Source organism: Ovis aries, chromosome Y, assembly GCF_016772045.2.
Source record: "Ovis aries strain OAR_USU_Benz2616 breed Rambouillet chromosome Y, ARS-UI_Ramb_v3.0, whole genome shotgun sequence".
NCBI classification, from domain to species: domain Eukaryota; kingdom Metazoa; phylum Chordata; class Mammalia; order Artiodactyla; family Bovidae; genus Ovis; species Ovis aries.
Window position 1 is genome coordinate 25,870,993 of NC_082741.1, and position 20,156 is coordinate 25,891,148.

The 20,156-nt window shown below is 36.7% G+C and overlaps 1 protein-coding gene across 1 annotated transcript; it reads left to right on the plus strand.

Moving 5' to 3' along the window:
* Positions 1–2,963: 2,963 nt before the first annotated feature.
* On the plus strand, positions 2,964–11,604 carry LOC132659047 (RNA-binding motif protein, X chromosome-like). Its single transcript, XM_060408544.1, has 8 exons — positions 2,964–3,072; positions 3,628–3,734; positions 5,676–5,850; positions 7,740–7,886; positions 9,109–9,220; positions 10,399–10,524; positions 10,602–10,690; positions 11,300–11,604. The coding sequence occupies exons 1-8, from the start codon at positions 2,964–2,966 to the stop codon at positions 11,602–11,604; spliced, it is 1,170 nt and encodes a 389-aa protein (XP_060264527.1).
* Positions 11,605–20,156: the final 8,552 nt, after the last annotated feature.

Sequence of the window (20,156 nt, forward strand, 5' to 3'; positions counted from 1 at the left end):
TTGGGATTGCTAGTCGGGCTAATATTGCTTTGGTGTGTGAATCGGCATTTTAAGGTTTTTTTTTTTTTTTTTCGTTCCCTTAGGGCAGCTTGTGGGCCGTCCTGTTGCTTTCGTGTCTAAAGCGGGTTTTCTACCTTTGCTTGGTGCTGGTAGTTGGTGGGACTGAGCCGTGCAGAATGTTGCTCTGGTGTGTAAATTGGATTTTTTTCTGTTGGCTTGGGGCTGCTACTTGGGGCAGCTTAGCCGTGAAGAATGCTGTTCTGTTGTGTAATTCGCCTTTTTTCCTTTGGCCTGGGGCTCCTAGTTGTGCGGAATGCTGCTTTGGTGTGTTACGTGGCTTTTCTCCCTCCACTTTGGGCTTCTAGTAGGGTTGAATGTTGTTTTGGTGTTTAATTCGAAATTTTTGTTTTTTCCCCTTGCCTTGGGTTGCTTGTGTGCAGTGCTATTGCTTTGGTATTTAAAGGGACTTTTCTCCTTTTGCTTGGGGCTGCTAGTTGGCGCAGCTGAGTCATGCAGAATGTTGCTCTGGTGTGTAATTAGGGTGTTTTCTGTTGGCTTGTGGCTGCTAGTTGCGGGGTTTAGTTGTGCCGAATGTTCTAGTGTGTAATACGCCTTTTTTTCTTTTTGTTTGCGGCCGCTAGTTGGCGCAGTGCTGCTTTGGTGGGTAACCTGGATTTTCTCCCTCCACTTCGGGCTGCTAGTCGGGCTGTATGTTTTTTTTGGTGTTGAATTACGGTTTTGTTTTTTTTTTTTTGTTTTGTTTTATTTATTTATTTTTTTAGTTGCCTTGAGGCTGCTAGTGCACTGGACTATTGCTTTGGTGTGTAAACCGTCTTTTCTCCCTTGGCTTGGGCCTGCTAGTTGCCTAGGCTAAGTCTTGCAGACGGACAAGGCAATGGCACCCCACTCCAGTACTTTCGCTGAGGGTCGGACGCGGCTGAGCTACTTCGCTTTCACTTTTCACTTTCATGCATTGGAGAAGGAAATGGCAACCCACTCCAGAGTTCTTGCCTGGAGAATCCTAGGGAAGGGGGAGCTTGGTGGGCTGCCGTCTATGGGGTCGCACAGAGTCGGATGTACTGACACGACCTAGCATCAGTGGCAGCAGCAGTCTTGCAGAATGTTGCTCTGGTGTGTATGGGCTTTTTTCCCATTGGCTTGGGCTGCTGCTTGTGCCGAATGCTGCTTTGGTGTGTAATGCGGCTTTTCTGCCTCCACTGGGGGTGCTAGTGAGGCTGAAAGTTGGTCTGGTGTGTAATTCGACTTTTTTTTTTTTCCTTCCGGTTGTCTTGAGGCTGCTAATGTGCGGGACTATTGCTTTGGTGTGTAAACCGGCTTTCCTCTCTTGGCTTGGGGCTGCTAGTTCGCAGGACTATTGCTTTGATGTGTAAACTGGCTTTCCTCCCTTGGCTTGTGGCAGGTGTTTGTAGGGGCTTAGTCGTGCAGAATGTTTCCCTGGTGTGTAATTCGTCTTTTTTTCCATTGGCTTGGGGCTGCTAGTCTTGGGGCTTTAGTCATGCAAAATTTTGGTGTGGTATGTAATTCGGCTGTTTTTCGTTGGCTGCTGGTTGTGTGGAATGCTGCTTTCTCTGGCTTTTGGTGTGTAAACTGGCTTTTCTCCCTTGGCATGGGGCTGCTAGTTGTGGGGGCTTAGTCGTGCAGAATGTTGCTTTGATGTGTGAACCGGCTCCCCCACCCCCGCCCCGCCCCCATTGCTTTGGAGGTGCTAGTGCAGCGGACTGTTGCTTTGGTTTGTAATTCGGCTTTTTACAATTGGATTGGGGCTGCTAGTTGCGGCGGTTTAGTCGTGCAGAATGCTGCTTTGGTGTGTAAACCGGCTTTTCTCCCTTGACCTGGAGCTGCTAGTTGTTGGGGCTTAGTCATGCAGAATTTTGCTCTAGTGTGGAATCCGGCTCTTTTCCGTTGGTTTGGGGCTGCTAGTTGTGCGGAATGCTGCTCTGGTGGGTAACGTGGATCTTTCCCTCCGCTTGGGGCTCCTAGTTGGGCTGAATGTTGCTCTGGTGTGTAGTTAGGCATTTTTTTTTCCCCTGCTGCCTTGGGGCTGTTAGTGCAGCAGACTATTGCTTTGGTGTGTAAACCGGCTTTTCTCTCTTGGCTTGGGACTGCTTGTTGCCGGGTCTGTTGGTTTGGTGCGTAATCCAGCTTTTCTCTCTTGGCTTCTGGCTACTAGTCATGGGATATTGCTTTGGTGTATAATACCGATTTTCTCCCTTGGCTTGTGTGGGCTAGTTGGGCATGGGGATGTAACACCCGAGGCTCCGTTTTGTTTCATGTGCACTTCTGTTTTTAAAAGTTTTTCTCCGAGATAGTGACAGTAGCTGAAAAACTTACCCATTATACTGAACCGTTTTACTTACATTACTTAAAACTAAAGTTTTCAAATGTTGAAGTGCTGATTAAGTTAACAAAAATGGTCAAATTTTAATGTTCATAAAAGTTAACATTGTTTGGTTTAGAGCGATGATTCTTAGTCTACCAAAATAAGTAACCACGGGTTAAATTTCCCTCAACAAAGTATTTTATTTTCCTGTGGCTTTTAAGACTTAGTATTGTAGAAGTTTTTAAATGGAAGTATATTGTGCAGATTATTTGTTGTGTAATCAATGTAAATGTGAGAAAATGGAGGAAATTTGAAAATGTGTTTAGTATATTTTATGTACATATTATAAAACTTAGATACTGTGTTTAGGTTTTAATGAGTGAGGTCTTTAAACACTGCAGCTCAAAAGAGTTTTATGGCAGCCTTTTAATGTAATTTAAACTTACAGGCTTTGTCATCTGTAAAAAACAGCATTCATTAGGTCAGGGATTGTTTTCCTTTTTGTGTTACAAGTTTCTTTGTATTTTAAGTAAACATTTTTAAAAGTTGTTTTTTTAAAATGATATTTGAACATTTTGACTCAATTTGTTCTTTGGTATATCTTTTGCCACCAAACAGTAAAATGATGGCAACAGATCGGCCTGGAAAACTGTTAATAGGAGGCCTCAGTGCTGAAACAACAGAGAAGTCTCTTGAAGCTGAATTTGGGAAATATGGTCACATTGTGGAAGGTAACTCTAGGATCGGATACGACTGAGCAACTGAACCGAATCGAACTCTAGAATCAACATAAGTCTCTTTAAAGCAAATGTATACCTAATATATATCCATGGACAACTATGAATAGTTTAAGGTTTTTGTTTTTTTAATTGGGCAAGTACTTGGCCATCAGTGAAAGGTTCTCCTCTTAGAGAAAAGGGAAGTAAACAGTGCTTTTAAAATGTATTACTGGTACTGGAATGTGAAATAGAATAAGACATGGTAATTATAGAATTATTGAGATTATTACAGAATTATTGAGATTATTAGAATTATTGAGATTTATGTTCATTTTAAAAAATACTAGAAATAATATATAAAAAATTATATGGTATTTTTATATCATGTATAAAATAATATAATAGATTTTTGTTTTTAAGTATCTTTCAAAAGTTTGTACTATGCTCTATTGATAACATTCAAGTACATTAAAGGGGTCTAATGAGAAATTGTCAAAGGAGTGATAATTTTGAAATTAGTAAAGTTCAATTTTATGTGACATTTTAAAAGATTTATGTGTATTACAGTTCTCTTGATAAAGGATCGGAACACAAACAAGTCGAGAGGCTTTGCTTTCATCACTTTTGAGAGCCCTGAAGATGCAAAGGATGCTGCCAAAGAAATGAATGGAAAGGTAAGTCTTAATAATGTATAGTCTTCATTTAGTACTATTTCTAGATTTCTTTATTGTTACAGTAGTATAATGCTTTGTAAGGCTTCACTCTCCTTTTTGTCACATACTAGTGTCAAATAGTTCCTCTGGTTGGGAAGAGATTGAAGTTAATACCAGCATTAACAAAATAGATTAAATCTATCTTCCATTAACATTCAAGTGTAAATACAAATAGGTCTTAACCTTCAGCACTCTCCCATACTCTTCCATACTGTATTTTAAGTCTTGGTGTATTCTATTTAAGTCACCCTTCACTGTATCAGTCTTATGAATAATAATTTTTCCCTTAGAAGCTGAACTTTTTAAAAAAGTTGGAGTATTGCTTTACAATATTGTGTTGGTTTCTGCCATATATCAGCCCCATCCCACTTCTTTAGCTAGCTACAGAGCACTGTTTGCTACAGGATGTCCTGCCTCTGTGGACTGTTATAGTGAAAAACAAAGTCTGTATCTCCCTCATTTTGTATTGTGGGTAATAGGCTTTTGTACTCATGATATCCTGTTAATTGTTAAATTCTCTCTGGAACTTCTACATTCCCTTAGTATGAATACATTAATTTCCTATTATCTATAGTTATGGTTCTAGTATATTTCACACATGTAGCATATGTTGACTCTTGTACTTTCATTTTTCAGATATGGTAATACCTAAAAGTTAAGTTTGACTCAGCTTTGGGTCACAGAGATAAATTTTCCTTGAGAATACTTGATGGTAACTAATTCCTCTTTTTTATTTGTTCTAGTTGTCAAGCACTGAAACATTTAATCTGAAATTACACTTGAGTAATTCTTTATTCAATAGGTGTTACATTGCAAGGCATTCATTGAATTTAGTTAGATGATTAATGGTTGTGGATGAGACAAAATATTTTTTTCTTAAGCACTGATGTTCTAGGGTGAAGAGAAAAAATGTACAAGTAGAAACATTAATTATACATGCAAAAATGTTAAGGAAAATAAAGTACTAATTTTGGTAGAGCTTATTGGGTGGTGGGTACTATTTTTAGGTATATCTAGGAATGTTTGCTAAATCCTCAGTTGGGAAGGAGACAGTGCATGAATTTGTGGAAAATATTTTGAATCAAGAAATAGAAAATGAGACCCTAAGATGGGGGAAAAATGGCTTTTGAGGATGACTGTATTGATATAGAGCCCATTTCAGCCAGAAGTCTTGGTAGGAATTTAGGATTTAAAATTGTTTTCCAAAAATAATATGAAATAACAAGAGTCTGTATAGTATGATTCCTATTAGGTTTTCAAAACTCCCTTTGGTCTCTGTAAAAGATTCAGGCAGATACTGAAAGATTAAATATAAGCATTTCTGAAAAATATGAAGTAGCATTACGGTCAGTAACTACTTGGTAACAGAAAATAAAACAGTTGTATAAGGCAAGAAATGTTAATGACCAAATAAGGGTTCTATTTTTTAAAAAGAAAAATGAAAATTACTACAACTAAATATAAAGCAGCAGTTATATTGAGAAAATTTATGTTTGTGTCTAATAGAACAAATGCTAAAATATGATAGGAACAATAATTTTGAATACTTTAAGTAATATGCATGCTTTTATGTACCCTTGGGAAACTAAAATTTTAAATGGAAAGTTACTAAAATGAAACACATTATAGAAGATAAAAATGTGTGGTTTTTTCATTGTAAAGAAGAGATACTCATCTTTTAATACCAGGGAACTGTTCAGGAATTTCTAATAGTAAATACATATGCTTTGTGTTGGATGACTTATGAAAGGCAATTGCCAATTAAGTCATGTTCATCATGTCGAAGGGTATAGTCATTTCAGAGAAAAAAATGTTTGCTTTGGGGAAAAAATACTGATTTAATTCATTGCAATAATAAGTTAAATTTTATGCCACATTACTGATGCTATACTCAATCTTTAGTGTTTGGATGGAAAGACAATTAAAGTAGAACAAGCCAATAAACCATCTTTTGAAAGTGGTGGTAGCCAGAGACTGCAACCTCCTGCAAGAAACAGGGGCCATCCAAGAAATCTAAGATGGGAAAGAGGAAGAACTGGTGGAGCAAGAGGGCGTGTGTCTCGTGGAGGAGACTTTGGTAATGTATTAAAATATAAGGATGCCATAGCACTGAAAAACAGTTAAGTTTGAACATCTAGTAAATCTCAAGTTTTATTGCATTGCTAATGAGAATAATGTACAAGAATATATTAAATGAAAAATTACCATTATTGATAATCAGAATTATTTCTAAGTTGTAAAGAATTGTTCTAGTTATAAAATTGCTGCTGCTGCTAAGTCGCATCAGTCATGTCCGACTGTGTGTGACCCCATAGATGGCAGCCCACCAGGCTCCCCCATCCCTGGGATTCTCCAGGCAAGAATACTGGAGTGGGTTGCCATGTCCTTTTCCAGTGCATGAAAGTGAAAAGTGAAAGTTAAGTCGCTCAGTCGTGTCCCACTCTGTGTGACCCCATGGACTGCAGCCCACCAGGCTCCTCCATCCACGGGATTTTTCAGGCAAGAGTACTGGAGTGGGGTGCCATTTACTTATGTGCAAAAAAATGTTTATCATCTTACAGGGAAATGGCTTAAATTTTATTAAGTCTTTTTTACCATTGTTATTGATGCTTCTTTAACAGTCTTTCTACAGAATTCATTGCTATAGATCATACATTAGAATTTTCCAATTTATGGCAAATAACTTTATTTAAACTATTAAAAAGACATTTATGTACTCTGAGTAGTCCTACTGTATTGTAAAAAATACAGGAGAACGTTGAAGATTATGTAACAGATAACCACAGTTTAGGGGTGAACATTGTGTATTTTTGGACTGACCTTATAGTATTTGTCTTGAGCATGTATGTGCAGACAAATCTAGGCAATTCTCCACTGACATTTTGATAGGGTGCTTCTGTTCCTGGGTTCTGTGGTAATAAAATTTGCATTTTGGAAAAGTTTTCTTTGATACAGATGTAAAAGCCTCTGTTTTGTATGTATAATTACATATATGTAATACATATGTATGTGTGTGTATGTGTTAGAGAACAGTGAGTTACTGAAAATGGTATTATGAAATATTTTCAAAGTTTTTACTTGGTAAGAAAGAAGGGAGGCACTTTCCATTCATAAACTTCCATATATCTAACAAACTTTGTCTCTACTAATGATAACCAATCTTGAAAAATAAAACATTTCACTACTGTCTTTGACAACCAGATGCGTGATTTTTTAGAAAATGTTTTTAAAAGTTCAGTTACAGGGTGTGTTCATTATAAGATCACACAGTGGTATTGTTTTCTCAGATGAGGAGAAAAGTTTACCAGCTCATACTCTGCCAAATGTAACTGAAACATATCTGTAAACATTTTTCTAGTGAGATAAAAAGATAATTTTTCATTACTTACCATGCATTCTAAATACTATTAAAGTTGAACAAAATATAGCCGTTTCCGTGAAAAATGAACAATAAAGGTTGATCCTTGAACAAAACAGACTTGATCTGTGTGGATTCACTTACAAGCAGGATTTTTTTTTTCTCCAAGTAAGTATGTACTACGTTACTAAATGATTCAAGGTTGTTTGAGAAGCTGCATTTTTTTTCCTATAAAAGGAGATTTTTGTATTTTTAGGTGCATATTTTTTATTGTTTTGACATAACAGCTATTGTATTAGATTAAGTTTTTTGACACCAGAATTGTATGAATTATTTTCCTCCCTGTGTGTTCAAAAATTTATTTTATCCTGGTTTTACTCCACCTCCTTTAGTCTCTTCAGACTACTGTCACAGCAGTGGTTCTTGAATCATTTCATAAATTTTTCAAACTGATTGAATTGTACTAATTGATGTATCACATGAGGAAATAGTTTTATTGGTTTAGACAAATACAAATGCTGAGGGCCAAGGAAGTTCTTTGGTAAAGATCTATAAACAGTAAGCAAAACTTAAAGAATGTTTACTTAAAAGATTTCATTGAAATACAGGTGATAATGGATATAATCTCAACATGAGCTCTTCAAGAGGACCCTATCCAGTTAAAAGAGGACCATCTTCAAGACGTGAAGGTCCTTCTCCGAAAAGATCTGCTCCTTCTGCTCAAGGGCGAAGCAGTAGTGGGATGAGAGAACGAGGTAAATGCTATATAATACAGAGACTGTTGTTTCCGAGTAGTTAGTAAAAGTGAGCTTTTTAAAAATGAATCCTTAACTTTAAGAAGCCAAATGAAAAGAGAATTACATGGACATGTTTATTGATCACTAGTTTATTTGTTGATTTGTGGCTGAAAAATAATTCTTTAGCATCTAATTATAGTGTGTAGTAGGTGATTAACATAGAAGTGGGGAAGACATTTCCTTTAAATCTATGCTTGCTAGAGAATTCCTCAGGTTTTTTTGGAATTTGCTAACTTTGCTGCTTAGGATTTTTCACGTGGTTTCAAGATGAAGTATTTTTATGAAAACTAATATCGTATGAGTTAGCGATTTGGAATGTAGAGTAGTTTAGCTCTGTTATGTTGCCTACCTGGTTCATGTAATTATAAAAAGTAACTGCAAGTTGCCATATTAACTTTAGTTTGGATTCTTACTATATTTTTACATTGTTTGCTCTTGATAGAGCTAAAAACTTTGAATCATTATCAAATTGTCACTTTATGTATAGGATATTAATGAAGCCAAGTGTAATATGGTACTGATTTCAAAATACAAAAGAAGCTGAGAAACCTAAAGTTTCATTAGACTATTAGCCTAGTAAGCAAACAAAACAAGGGAATTCTGACCACCAGGAATTAATAAGACACAAGAAGTGAACATTATTTATGGAAAATAGTTTTCCGTTTTGGAAGAGGTAGAATTTTTCAAATGAGCCCTTTATTGCTAATAAGTAGTTGAACTCAATAGTACTATCATTTGGAAAGGTCAGTAATTCAAGTTGTGGTTTATGTTAAATTTATCAACATTAGGAAAGAGTCAACAACTTTGTGATTGAACGTGTAAAAATAGTTTCCAAAAATTAATTAGACTTTACTCAAGTTTTGAGAGATTCTATTACTTGTAATTTAAACATTATGCAAAATGTACAGGGAGCAGTTGTTGTCAGGAAATAAAATGTTCAGAAATTACATTTATAAAGCAAACTAAAGGCATTAATGGGATATTATAAGTAGTTTTTTAAAAATTGTTTTGGAGAGAGGAGAGACTCCAGTTCAGAAATTACATTTATAAAGCAAACTAAAGGCATTAATGGGATTTTATAAGTAGTTTTTAAAAAATTGTTTTGGAGAGAGGAGAGACACCAGTCTTTTGAAATTTTCTTTGAAATATTGTTTTCAATTCTGAGATACTTACATTAAAGGTCCAGTATTGCGAAGAGAAAATTACAGAGGAAGTCCTCGTAGAGAGCCAGTGTCTTCTCGGAGAGATAGCTATGTGTCACCAAGAGATGATGGTTATGCTACTAAAGACAGGTAAAGAAAAATAAAATACATGAATTTTTAAGTCATAGTTAATTTTGTTGAGGTAAAATTTAACATTGTTAAATTGGTAAAACTTAACAATTCTATCAGAATTTTAAAAGTGAACAATTTCATAGCATTTAAAATACTCAGAATTCTCCAACCACTCTCTCTATTCAGTTCCAAAATATTTTATCACCCCAAAACAAAATCCATAAGCAGTATCCCCCATGTCCCCAAGAAACCACCACCTATGTCATGTGTCTGTAAATTTACCTAATCCTGAATATATTATATGTTCACTGTAGCCTGCCAGGCTCCACTCTCTGTGGAATTCTCCAGGCCAGAATACTGTAGTGGGTAGCCATTCCCTTCTCCAGAAGATCTTCCTGAGGTATTGAACCCTGGTCTTCCACATTGCAGTCAGATTCTTTACCAACTGAGCCACCAGGGAAGCCCTAACAATATGTGAGCTTTAATATGTGGCTTTTACATTAGTGTGAGTGTTTTCAAAGATAATCCTTGCTGAAGCATGAATTAGTACTTCAGTTTGTGAGTGGGGGTTATCTACCGTTATATGTATAGTTAACATGGTTTGTTTATCCATCTTTGTGGTTAATGTGTACAAACACTGGAGTACCTGCTTTCAATTCAGAGTGTAAACTCTGAATTGGAATTCCTGGGTCATACAGTATTTTCAGTATTTTAAGGAAACATTCATCTTCTCCATAACTGCACTGGTGGTGCAGTGCTAAGAGCCCACCTGCCAATGCAAGAGACTCAGATTTAATCCCAAGGTGGGGAAGATCCCCTGGATGAGAAAACAGCAATTTACTCCATATTCTTGCTTAGAAAATCCCATCAATAGAGGGGCCTGGTGGGCTGCAGTCCACAAGGTCACTAAAAGTCTGACATAGCTTTCTATTTACTATGCACACATAGGATTTCAGTTTCTCTGCATGCTCACCAACACTTGATGTCTTATATATATAGCCAGTCTACTAGGTGCAGAGTAGGTATCTCATTCAAATTGAGAAACTTTTTTTTTTCCTAAAAAAATATTATGTTAAGCAGTGTTTTATATTCTTGTTCATCATTGTATATCTTCCGTGAAGAAAAGTATATTGAAGTCCTTTGCACATTTAAAACTTCTTTCTGTATAAATTCTTTTCATTTATTTTTGTTTTAAGTTACTCAGGCAGAGATTATCCAAGTCCGAGAGACACCAAGGATTATGCTCCACCGTCTAGAGAGTATGCATACCAGAATTATGGCCATTCAAGTTCTCGGGATGATCGTGCCTCTAGAGGACATAGGTACTATAAACAATTCTGTTTCTAATTAAATAACTTAAGGGCATTTTTTCTTATAACATTAATTCTCTTAAATTTAGTGATCGTGATGGCTATGGTGGAAACCGTGATAGAGATTATTCTGAACATCGAACTGGAGGCTCTTACAGGGATTCATATAAGAGTTATGGTAAGAGGACAGTTACAACTTAAAAAGGACAGAATTAGAACTGACATGCTCAATCTACATCATTTACTCAAGTTTACTTCTAATTTCTCAAAAAAAAAAGTAATTTCTACCTAATTGATTGGCGTGAAGGTCTTTGAATTATTTTTGATCAGTCTTTTAAAATGATAATTGGGAAGCTCACATTTTTTACTCACAAAAATTATTTAAGATTTTTAAAACAAAAGTGCTACTAAGAGTAGGAAGCATAGGAACATTAAGAAGTTCAAAATTTTAGTCTTTTCTAAAAAATTAACATTGACTTTAAACTGCTAAATCACTTCAGTCACATCTGACTCTGCAATCCCATAGACAGCAGCCCACCAGGCTCCCCCATCCCTGGGATTCTCCAGGCAAGAACACTGGGGTGAGTTGCCATTGCCTTCTCAACTACTGGAGGTAAAAAAATACTGCTCTTTTAAATAAATGTGAAAGCCCCATCACCATTGGTACTAACTCATCTTCACCGTAGAGGTAGATAAAGGCTATCCTTTGAAAGACTTAGTACTTTACAGTCATGTTATAATAGTAATGGGAAAAGTTTTGTAATTTTATCAATTATTAATTTCACAGGGGGCTCCCATGGTGCTCTCTCAGGAAGAGGTCCACCTCTGAGTTATGGCAGAAGAAGTCGCTATGATGATTATAGCAGTACAAGAGATAGATATGGAGGAGGGCAGAAAAGTTACTCAAGCAGCCAAAGTTATACATACTTAAGTAGTCGTGACCATGGTGGAAGACAAGAACGAGGATTTCCATCCTTGAAGGATAGGGTGTACCGTGCTCCTCGTGAGTCAAACAGTAGCTCAGGTTGTGAAGTTTCCAGGGGAGGTCATGGGGGAAGCAGATCTGAAAGAGTAGGCCGAAACAGATACTAAAAATAATATTCACTTACCATGTTTTCTTGGCATGGGAAAAATTTTTGTGAGTTTCTCTTTTAATTCATACTTGAGTACTGCTGAAGAAAAAAACGTTGGCTTTGGAGGGAAGAGCTATAAACTTTACCCTCCATGAGTTTTCAGATAAATTGAAACAGAGAATTATTCAGATAAATTGAAAAATAGTTACTCAAAGTAATTTCATAGTTGTCTGCTAATTGAAAAATAGAAGTTAAAAAATTTTAATTTAATGTCTAAATTTTCAGAGTATGTTTTGTGAAATGCTACTGTTTATTTTACTGGTGAGTTAAACGAGCATAAAAACACTTGTTTGGAAGGTGAATTGTGCTGTTTGCTTAAAGTTTCCCTTTGGGTCTTCGCACGTGAATGCATTCAGACTTAAGCAATATGGTATTTCTCCATTGCAAGCTGTACCTGCTTTCTGTTTAGGTTAACAACGTTATATGCTGTTTTTGAAGGCAGTGTATGAAAGGTCTGACAAGTCTATAAAAAACCTGAAAGTGATGTTTCCATCTTTACTGAAATGTTGTGTATAACTTTTTTTAAAAAAGATTGTATAAATCAGAAGAAAATTTAGATATATAACTGAAATGTTTAAGTCTAAAGTTAAGTATCAATTTTCTTAGCCATTCAAGTGGCAAATGACAAAAGTGCCATGATTAAGAAGAAAACAATTTGCACCTAAGTTGAGATTGAGCTAGTTAAGTATTCTGAATATGTATCTTAATGAAAGTAAAAAGTTCTAGATTTGTTGGAAAGGCAATGTTTTAAGTAATGATTTTAACTTCATTTTGGAGTACTTGATATAACTCAAAAGTATAGGCTTATCTATAAGGAAAGTTAAGGGTATTTTTAGGTAAATTTAGGTATCAGTAATAATACATCAACTTTTTATTAAGACACAAGTATAAGAGCTGCAGGAAAAATTGGAATTTGCAAAATTAGTGGAGAAATTTGCAATTTATTTTAATATAACAGCAGATTAGGGGAAATGTACTTGTTAAAGGTTCAATGAACAATGTTTGAGTCAAACTCAGAAGACAGATTAAGAAATTTATTAGGATTGTTACACATGTTAGAAGTCAAAGGCATAGTTAAATACATTTTCAAGACAGAGCACAGTGCATAAAAGTAACACTGATATTTTACATGAAGTTCACCAGGCAATACTGTCCAGGTAAGCAGATACAAAATAAGCAGTAAATTACTGATCCTAGTGCAAAGCTGAGAAAGAACAGGATATTTTTTAAGCAGTTACATTGGTAGCTTCTGAAATTACAACCAAATCTGCAACTGCTATTTTGATACTAGACATTATGAAGGAAGGCATAACTTTCATTTAGTTGTGCTATAGTATTTGTGAAGACTGAGTAAGAATATAAACTTTCTAGCATAATTTCTGATTATTTCCTGTGACTCCGTTATGATAGTGTCTATATTACCTACCCTGGAAACTTTGAGCAACAGAAACATCCTTGACAGGATATCTTGTTATAATAGTGACAACATTTGGGAGAATATGAGAATGGCAATCTAGAAAATAATTTCTCCCCAACATTGCTACAAGGATTCTGTATTTGAGCATGTTAAACAGTAAACTCTGAAAATTATAACCAAAGTTAAAGGCCTATCCTGTTAAAATGTTCATGAGAATATAATGAATTTGTTTTCTGTAGTACAGAGAGAAAGTAAATTTCAGTTATAACTAAATTTCTCTATAGTTGATGTATAAGGAGTTACTGTTTTTAAAATCAGTTTGACCTGAAGTTTCCTGTAGTTGGCTTAATTTGAAAATGGCAGTTAACCCAGAAATGTAAAATCCCCTGTTGAAAAAGCTTGTGATGTGAGAATATTGTACCTTTCTGTGGACCCTAGCCACTAAACTGGTTTGTAGTAATAAAAAATATAAAGTTGCTTTAGAAACTGTGGTAAAAAACCTACACAATTAAGTTTTCTTCATCTGTATATTGATATAGAACTCTGTATCCCAGGCTTTGCTGTATATGCTGAATATAAAGGCATTTATTTAGTGTTTAGCAACTATGAATTTTAAATCATCTAAAACTGAAAAGTGGAAAAAAGTCCTTGAAAATGTCTTGGCTTAAAGGTGTTATCTTCTTGTTTTTATTTGATGTTTTTGTGTCAGAGAAAACTTTTCACTTGTGATTTTTCATTAGTTCTGTATGTGTTGTAAACTTTTAGTAATTTCTGTTAAACATTTTTATCTTGAAATTAAAGTGTTGCATAACTTTCTAAAAGTGTTAGTTTGGCTTTTTATACCTAATCTATTATTTTTTATTACTGTGTTATATGATAGAATTATTTTCATTTCTTAGTGAAACACCGATTTTTTCCATGAAAATTAGCATAAAAGTTTGAAAGTATGCATATCTTTTTCTCATCTCTTTATTCTACTTCTCTTAATGAAAATTTCTGCTGTGTATTGCCATGTACCACATTACTTCAGAAGTAACTCTATTATTGTTCAATTTTATCTTTTATTTTTCTGGCTGTTTCCTTTATATAGTTCCATAAGACACTGGAGTTTTGACTGACATTGCTTTACATTTATCACTGAATTAGGGCAAAAGTGATTTTAATGTTTCAAAATTTCCCACCCGTCTTTCATTATATTCAGGCTTTATTTAGAACCTGACAGATTTTCAGTAAAGGCCCTTATTACATCAGTTGTTAATGATATTCTCCTATTTACTTGTTTTTTGGTTATGCTGGATTTTTTTTGGCTGCATGGGGTTTTCTCTAGTTGTAGCAAGTGGTGGTTGCTTCTAGTTTCCATACACAAGCTCACAAGCTTCTCACTGCAGTGAGTGGCTTCGGTTGTTGCAGAGCACAGGCTCTAAGGCATGTGGGTGTGGTAGTAGTGGTTCTTAGACTTCTGGATTACTGGCTCAGTAGTTGTGGCTCACAGGCTTAGTTGCATGTGGGATCTTCCTAGACCAGGGATTAAACCCATGTCTCCAACACTGGTGGCAGATTATTTAAGAGTGAGCCACCCAGGAAGCCCTGTTAGCTGCATTCCTAAAGTAATTTTTAATGCTTAGGTTTTGAATGAAATTTTATGTGTATTGTAATTAATGAATGGATGTTCTTTTTGTTTAAAGTTCTTTTATTCAAGTGATATTTTATTAAAAATAACTTCTTATATTGTTTAATTTCCTGCATAAGCTGGCCATCATTTAAAGACAAACTTTAATTATTTGGTCTGTATCCCTGTTTTCTTCTTCCATTCAGAGGAATTAAACTTTCAGTTCAGTTCAGTTGCTGAGTCATGTTTGACTCTGCAACCCTATGAACTGCAGCACACCAGGCTTTCCTATCTATCACCCACTTCCAGAGGTTGCTCAAACTCTGTTGTCCCCTTCTCCTCCTGCCCTCAATATCTCCTAGCATCAGTCTTTTCAAATGAGTCAGCTCTTTGCATCAGGTGGCCAAAGTACTGGAGTGTCAGGTTCATCATCAGTCCTTCCATTGAACACCCAGGACTGATGTGGTTTAGGATGGACTGGTTGCATGTCCTTGCAATCCAAGGGATTCTCAAGAGTCTTCTCCAACACCATAGCTCAAAAGTATCAATTCTTTGGCACTCAGCTTTCTTTATGGTCTTACTCTCACATCCATACATGACTATTGGAAAAGTAACTTTGACTAGATGGACCTTTCTCAACAAAGTAACGTCCCTTCTTTTTAGTATACTGTCAAGTTTTATCATATCTTTCCTTCCAAAGAGCAACTGGAATAATTTCATGGATACAGTCACCATCTGCAGTTGTTCTTGGAGCTCAGGAAAGTTAAGCTTGTCACTGTTTCCATATTTTCCTCATCTATTTGCCATTAAGCTGTGGGACCAGATGCCATGATCTTTGCTTTTTGAATGTTGAGTGTTAGGCCAGCTTTTTCACTTTCCTATTTCATGATCATTACAAGGCTCTTGAATTCCTCTTTGCTTTCTGCCATAAGCGTGGTGTCATCTGAGATTATTGATACTTCTCTCAGCAATCTTTTGATTCCAGCTTATCTGACATTTCGTATGATGTACTCAGTATATAAGTTAAATAAGCAGAATGACAGTATACAGCCTTGACATACTCTTTTCCCGATTTGGAACCAGTCTGTTCCTTGTCTAGTCCTGTTAACTTCTTAGCCTGCATACAGGTGAAACTTTGAATTTTAGTAATTTCTGCTAAGTTGTTAAAGATATTTTTGCTTTTACCTCTAAAAATACTCTCAATTTGGTGACTTCTAAGGAAAGTCAGTCTCTCCTATTAATGGGAAAAAAAAGTCTACTAGTTGTTAAGCTATATTTATTCCTTATTCATGAATAGTCATTTTCCCAGTGAGTTTAATATTCTTGCCTTATTGCAGAGAGAATTTCAAGATAAGAAAGGAAGTTAAGAAGTAAAATGAGTGTTTTAGTTAAGCAAGGGTTTGTCCTTAGAGGGAGAACAGGCAGATAGGTTAGGTGATGAAGTGCTCACTGCACTTCTTTGGTACGCCAGCTATGAAGAACATACAAATAGGGTGGAATATTCATAGGCGAAGGATTTTGGAGGTCCTTTCCCTGACTTTCATCCCAGCTCCAGTTTCCTGAGGGGAGGAGGGACTGTTGTCTTTATTTAGCTTAAATCAGAAGTGTCATGGTGTTGATGCATGATCTGGTATTTCATTTTTGCAAGGCTAAACTTTTTGTAATGAAAGCAAAATAAGGAATAGGTTACATGTGAATACAGGAGATTCCTTCCATTCCCCACATTTCTTTGCCGGCTTTGGGGACACTTATCATTGAAAATGTATGATTTCCTGTCAGTCTGACATTCCTGCTTTTGTCTACATATGGACCCCTGCTGTTAACAAGAAGACTTAACTTCCTGCCACATGGCCACTGTCACCATTTCTGTTCTCATAGCTATCTGGCTGTTGTAACAGCTAAAACTGCCTTACTTTTAAGGTCATTTAATTACATGGTTCAGTTCACTCACTCTGTCATATCCTACTCTTTGCGACCCCATGAATCACAGCACACCAGACCTCCCTGTCCATCACCAACTCCCAGAGTTCACCCAAACCCACGTCCATCGAGTTAGTGATACCATACAGCCATCTTATCCTCTGCCGTCCCCTTCTCCTCCTGTCTCTAATCCTTCCCAGCATCGGAGTCTTTTCCAATGAGTCCGCTCTTTGCATGAGATGGCCAAAGTACTGGAGTTTCAGCTTTAGCATCGTTCCTTCCAAAGAACACCCAGGACTGATCTTTAGAATGGACTGGTTGAATCTCCTTGCAGTCGAAGGGACTCTCAAGAGTCTTCTCAAGCACCACAGTTCTAAAGCATCAATTCTTTGGGGCACAGCTTTCTTCACAGTCCAGCTCTCACATCCATACATGGCTACTGGAAAAACTCAGCAGTGGCCACAGGACTGGGAAAGGTCAGTTTTAATTCCAATCCCAAAGAAAGGCAATGCCAAAGAATGCTCAAACTACTGCACCATTGCACTCATCTCACATGCTAGTAAAGTAATGCTCAAAATTCTCCAAGCCAGGCTTCAACAATATGTGAATCATGAACTTCCTGATGTTCAAGCTGGTTTTACAAAAGGCAGAGGAACCAGAAATCAAATTGCCAGTTCCAAAGTTTTTAGCAATTCTGTGCCAGTAACTTGGAATTAAAAAAACCTAATACATATTAAACGTATTTATACATATTTTATGTGGGATTCCTGGATAGCTCTGCTGGTAAAGAATCAGTTTGCAATGTAGGAGACCTTGGTTCAATTCCTGGTTGGTGAAGTTCCACTGGAGAAGGGATAGGCTACGCACTCCAGTATTCCTGGGCTGCCCTGCTGCCTCAGATGGTAAAGAATCCACGAGTCCTGGGTACCATCCCTGGGTTGTAAAGATCCTGTGATGGAGGGCATGGCAACCCACTCTAGTATTCATACCTGGAGAATCCCTATGGACACAGGAGCCTGGTGGACTACAGTCCATGGGGTCACAGAGTTGGACATGACTAAGCACAGCACAGCACATACATATTTTATATGTTTTATATATGCATATTATTTATATAAATTCAATTCCATGCACACATATATGTATGTGTGCACATGCACACACATATGTGCAAAATGAACCACAAGTCCCTGTGTTACAGGAAAGGGGATCCCTTCCAGGCCCCCAAGAGTGGTTACCTGACACTCAGAAATGAATTGTCTGAGAAAATGCTTATGCTAACAAAGCAAATGACTTTATTGGGAAAGGGTACCCAGACGGAGAGCAGAAGGATAAAAGAATCCAGGAGAACTGCTCTGCCAGGTGGCTGGAAGCCTCGAGTTTTATGGTGATGGGATTAGTTTCCATCTCACTAGCATGTGAGATGAGTGCAGTGGTGCAGTAGTTTGAGCATTCTTTGGCATTGCCTTTCTTTGGGATTGGAATGAAAACTGACCTTTCCCAGTCCTGTGGCCACTGCTGAATTTTCCAAATTTGCTGGCATATTGAGTGCAGCACTTTGACAGTATCATCTTTCGGGATTTGAAATAGCTCAATAGGAATTCCATCGGCTCCACTAGCTTCCTTTGTAGTGATGCTTTCTAAGGCCCACTTGACTACACATTTCAAGATGTCTGGCTCTAGATGAGTGATCACACCATTGTGATTTTCCTTGTCGTGAAGATCTTTTTTGTACAGTTCTTCTCTGTATTCTGGCCCCCTCTTCTTAATATCTTCTGCTTCTGTTAGGTCCATACCATATCTGTCCTTTATCGAACCCATCTTTGGATGAAGATATCATGCAAATTGGTATCTCTAATTTTCTTGAAGAAATCTCTAGTCTTTCCCATTCTGTTCATTTCCTCTTATTTCTTTGCTTTGATTGCTGAAGAAGGCTTTCTTATCTCTTTTTGCTATTTTTTGGAACTCTGCATTCAGATGCCTTTATCTTTCCTTTTCTCCTTTGCTTTTTGCTTCTCTTCTTTTCACAGCCATTTTGCTTTTTTGCATTTCTTTTCCATGGGGATGGTCTTTTTTTTTTTTTTTTTTTTACTTATTTAATCATTTATTTATTTATTTATTTATTTTTTGAGCTATTTCTTTTTTTTTTATTTTTTTTAATTTTAAAATCTTTAATTCTTACATGCATTCCCAAACATGAACCCCCCTCCCACCTCCCTCCCCATAACATCTTTCTGGGTCATCCCCATGCACCAGCCCCAAGCATGCTGCATCCTGCGTCAGACATAGACTGGCGATTCAATTCACATGATAGTATACATGTTAGAATGTCATTCTCCCAAATCATCCCACCCTCTCCCTCTCCCTCTGAGTCCAAAAGTCCGTTATACACATCTGTGTCTCTTTCCCTGTCTTGCATACAGGGTCGTCATTGCCATCTTCCTAAATTCCATATATATGTGTTAGTATACTGTATTGGTGTTTTTCTTTCTGGCTTACTTCACTCTGTATAATCGGCTCCAGTTTCATCCATCTCATCAGAACTGATTCAAATGAATTCTTTTTAACGGCTGAGTAATACTCCATTGTGTATATGTACCACAGCTTTCTTATCCATTCATCTGCTGATGGACATCTAGGTTGTTTCCATGTCCTGGCTATTATAAACAGTGCTGCGATGAACATTGGGGTACATGTGTCTCTTTCAATTCTGGTTTCCTCGGTGTGTATGCCCAGAAGTGGGATTGCTGGGTCATAAGGTAGTTCTATTTGCAATTTTTTAAGGAATCTCCACACTGTTTTCCATAGTGGCTGTACTAGTTTGCATTCCCACCAACAGTGTAGGAGGGTTCCCTTTTCTCCACACCCTCGCCAGCATTTATTGCTTGCAGATTTTTGGATCGCAGCCATTCTGACTGGTGTGAAGTGGTACCTCATTGTGGTTTTGATTTGCATTTCTCTAATAATGAGTGATGTTGAGCATCTTTTCATGTGTTTGTTAGCCATCCGTATGTCTTCTTTGGAGAAATGTCTATTTAGTTCTTTGGCCCATTTTTTGATTGGGTCGTTTATTTTTCTGGAGTTGAGCTGCATAAGTTGCTTGTATATTTTTGAGATGAGTTGTTTGTCAGTTGCTTCATTTGCTATTATTTTCTCCCATTCAGAAGGCTGTCTTTTCACCTTGCTTATATTTTCCTTTGTTGTGCAGAAGCTTTTAAGTTTAATTAGATCCCATTTGTTTATTTTTGCTTTTATTTCCAGCATTCTGAGAGGTGGATCATAGAGGATCCTGCTGTGATTTATGTCATGGGGATGGTCTTGATCCCTGTCTCCTGTACAGTGTCACGAACCTCATTCCATAGTTCATCAGGCACTCTATCTATCAGATTTATGCCCTTAAATCTATTTCTCACTTCCACTGTATAATCATAAGGGATTTGAATTAGCTCATACCTTAATGGTCTAGTGATTTCCCCTACTTTCTTCAAAGTCTGAATTTGGTAATAAGGAGTTCATGATCTGAGCCACAGTCAGCTCCTGGTCTTGTTTTTGTTGATTGTATAGA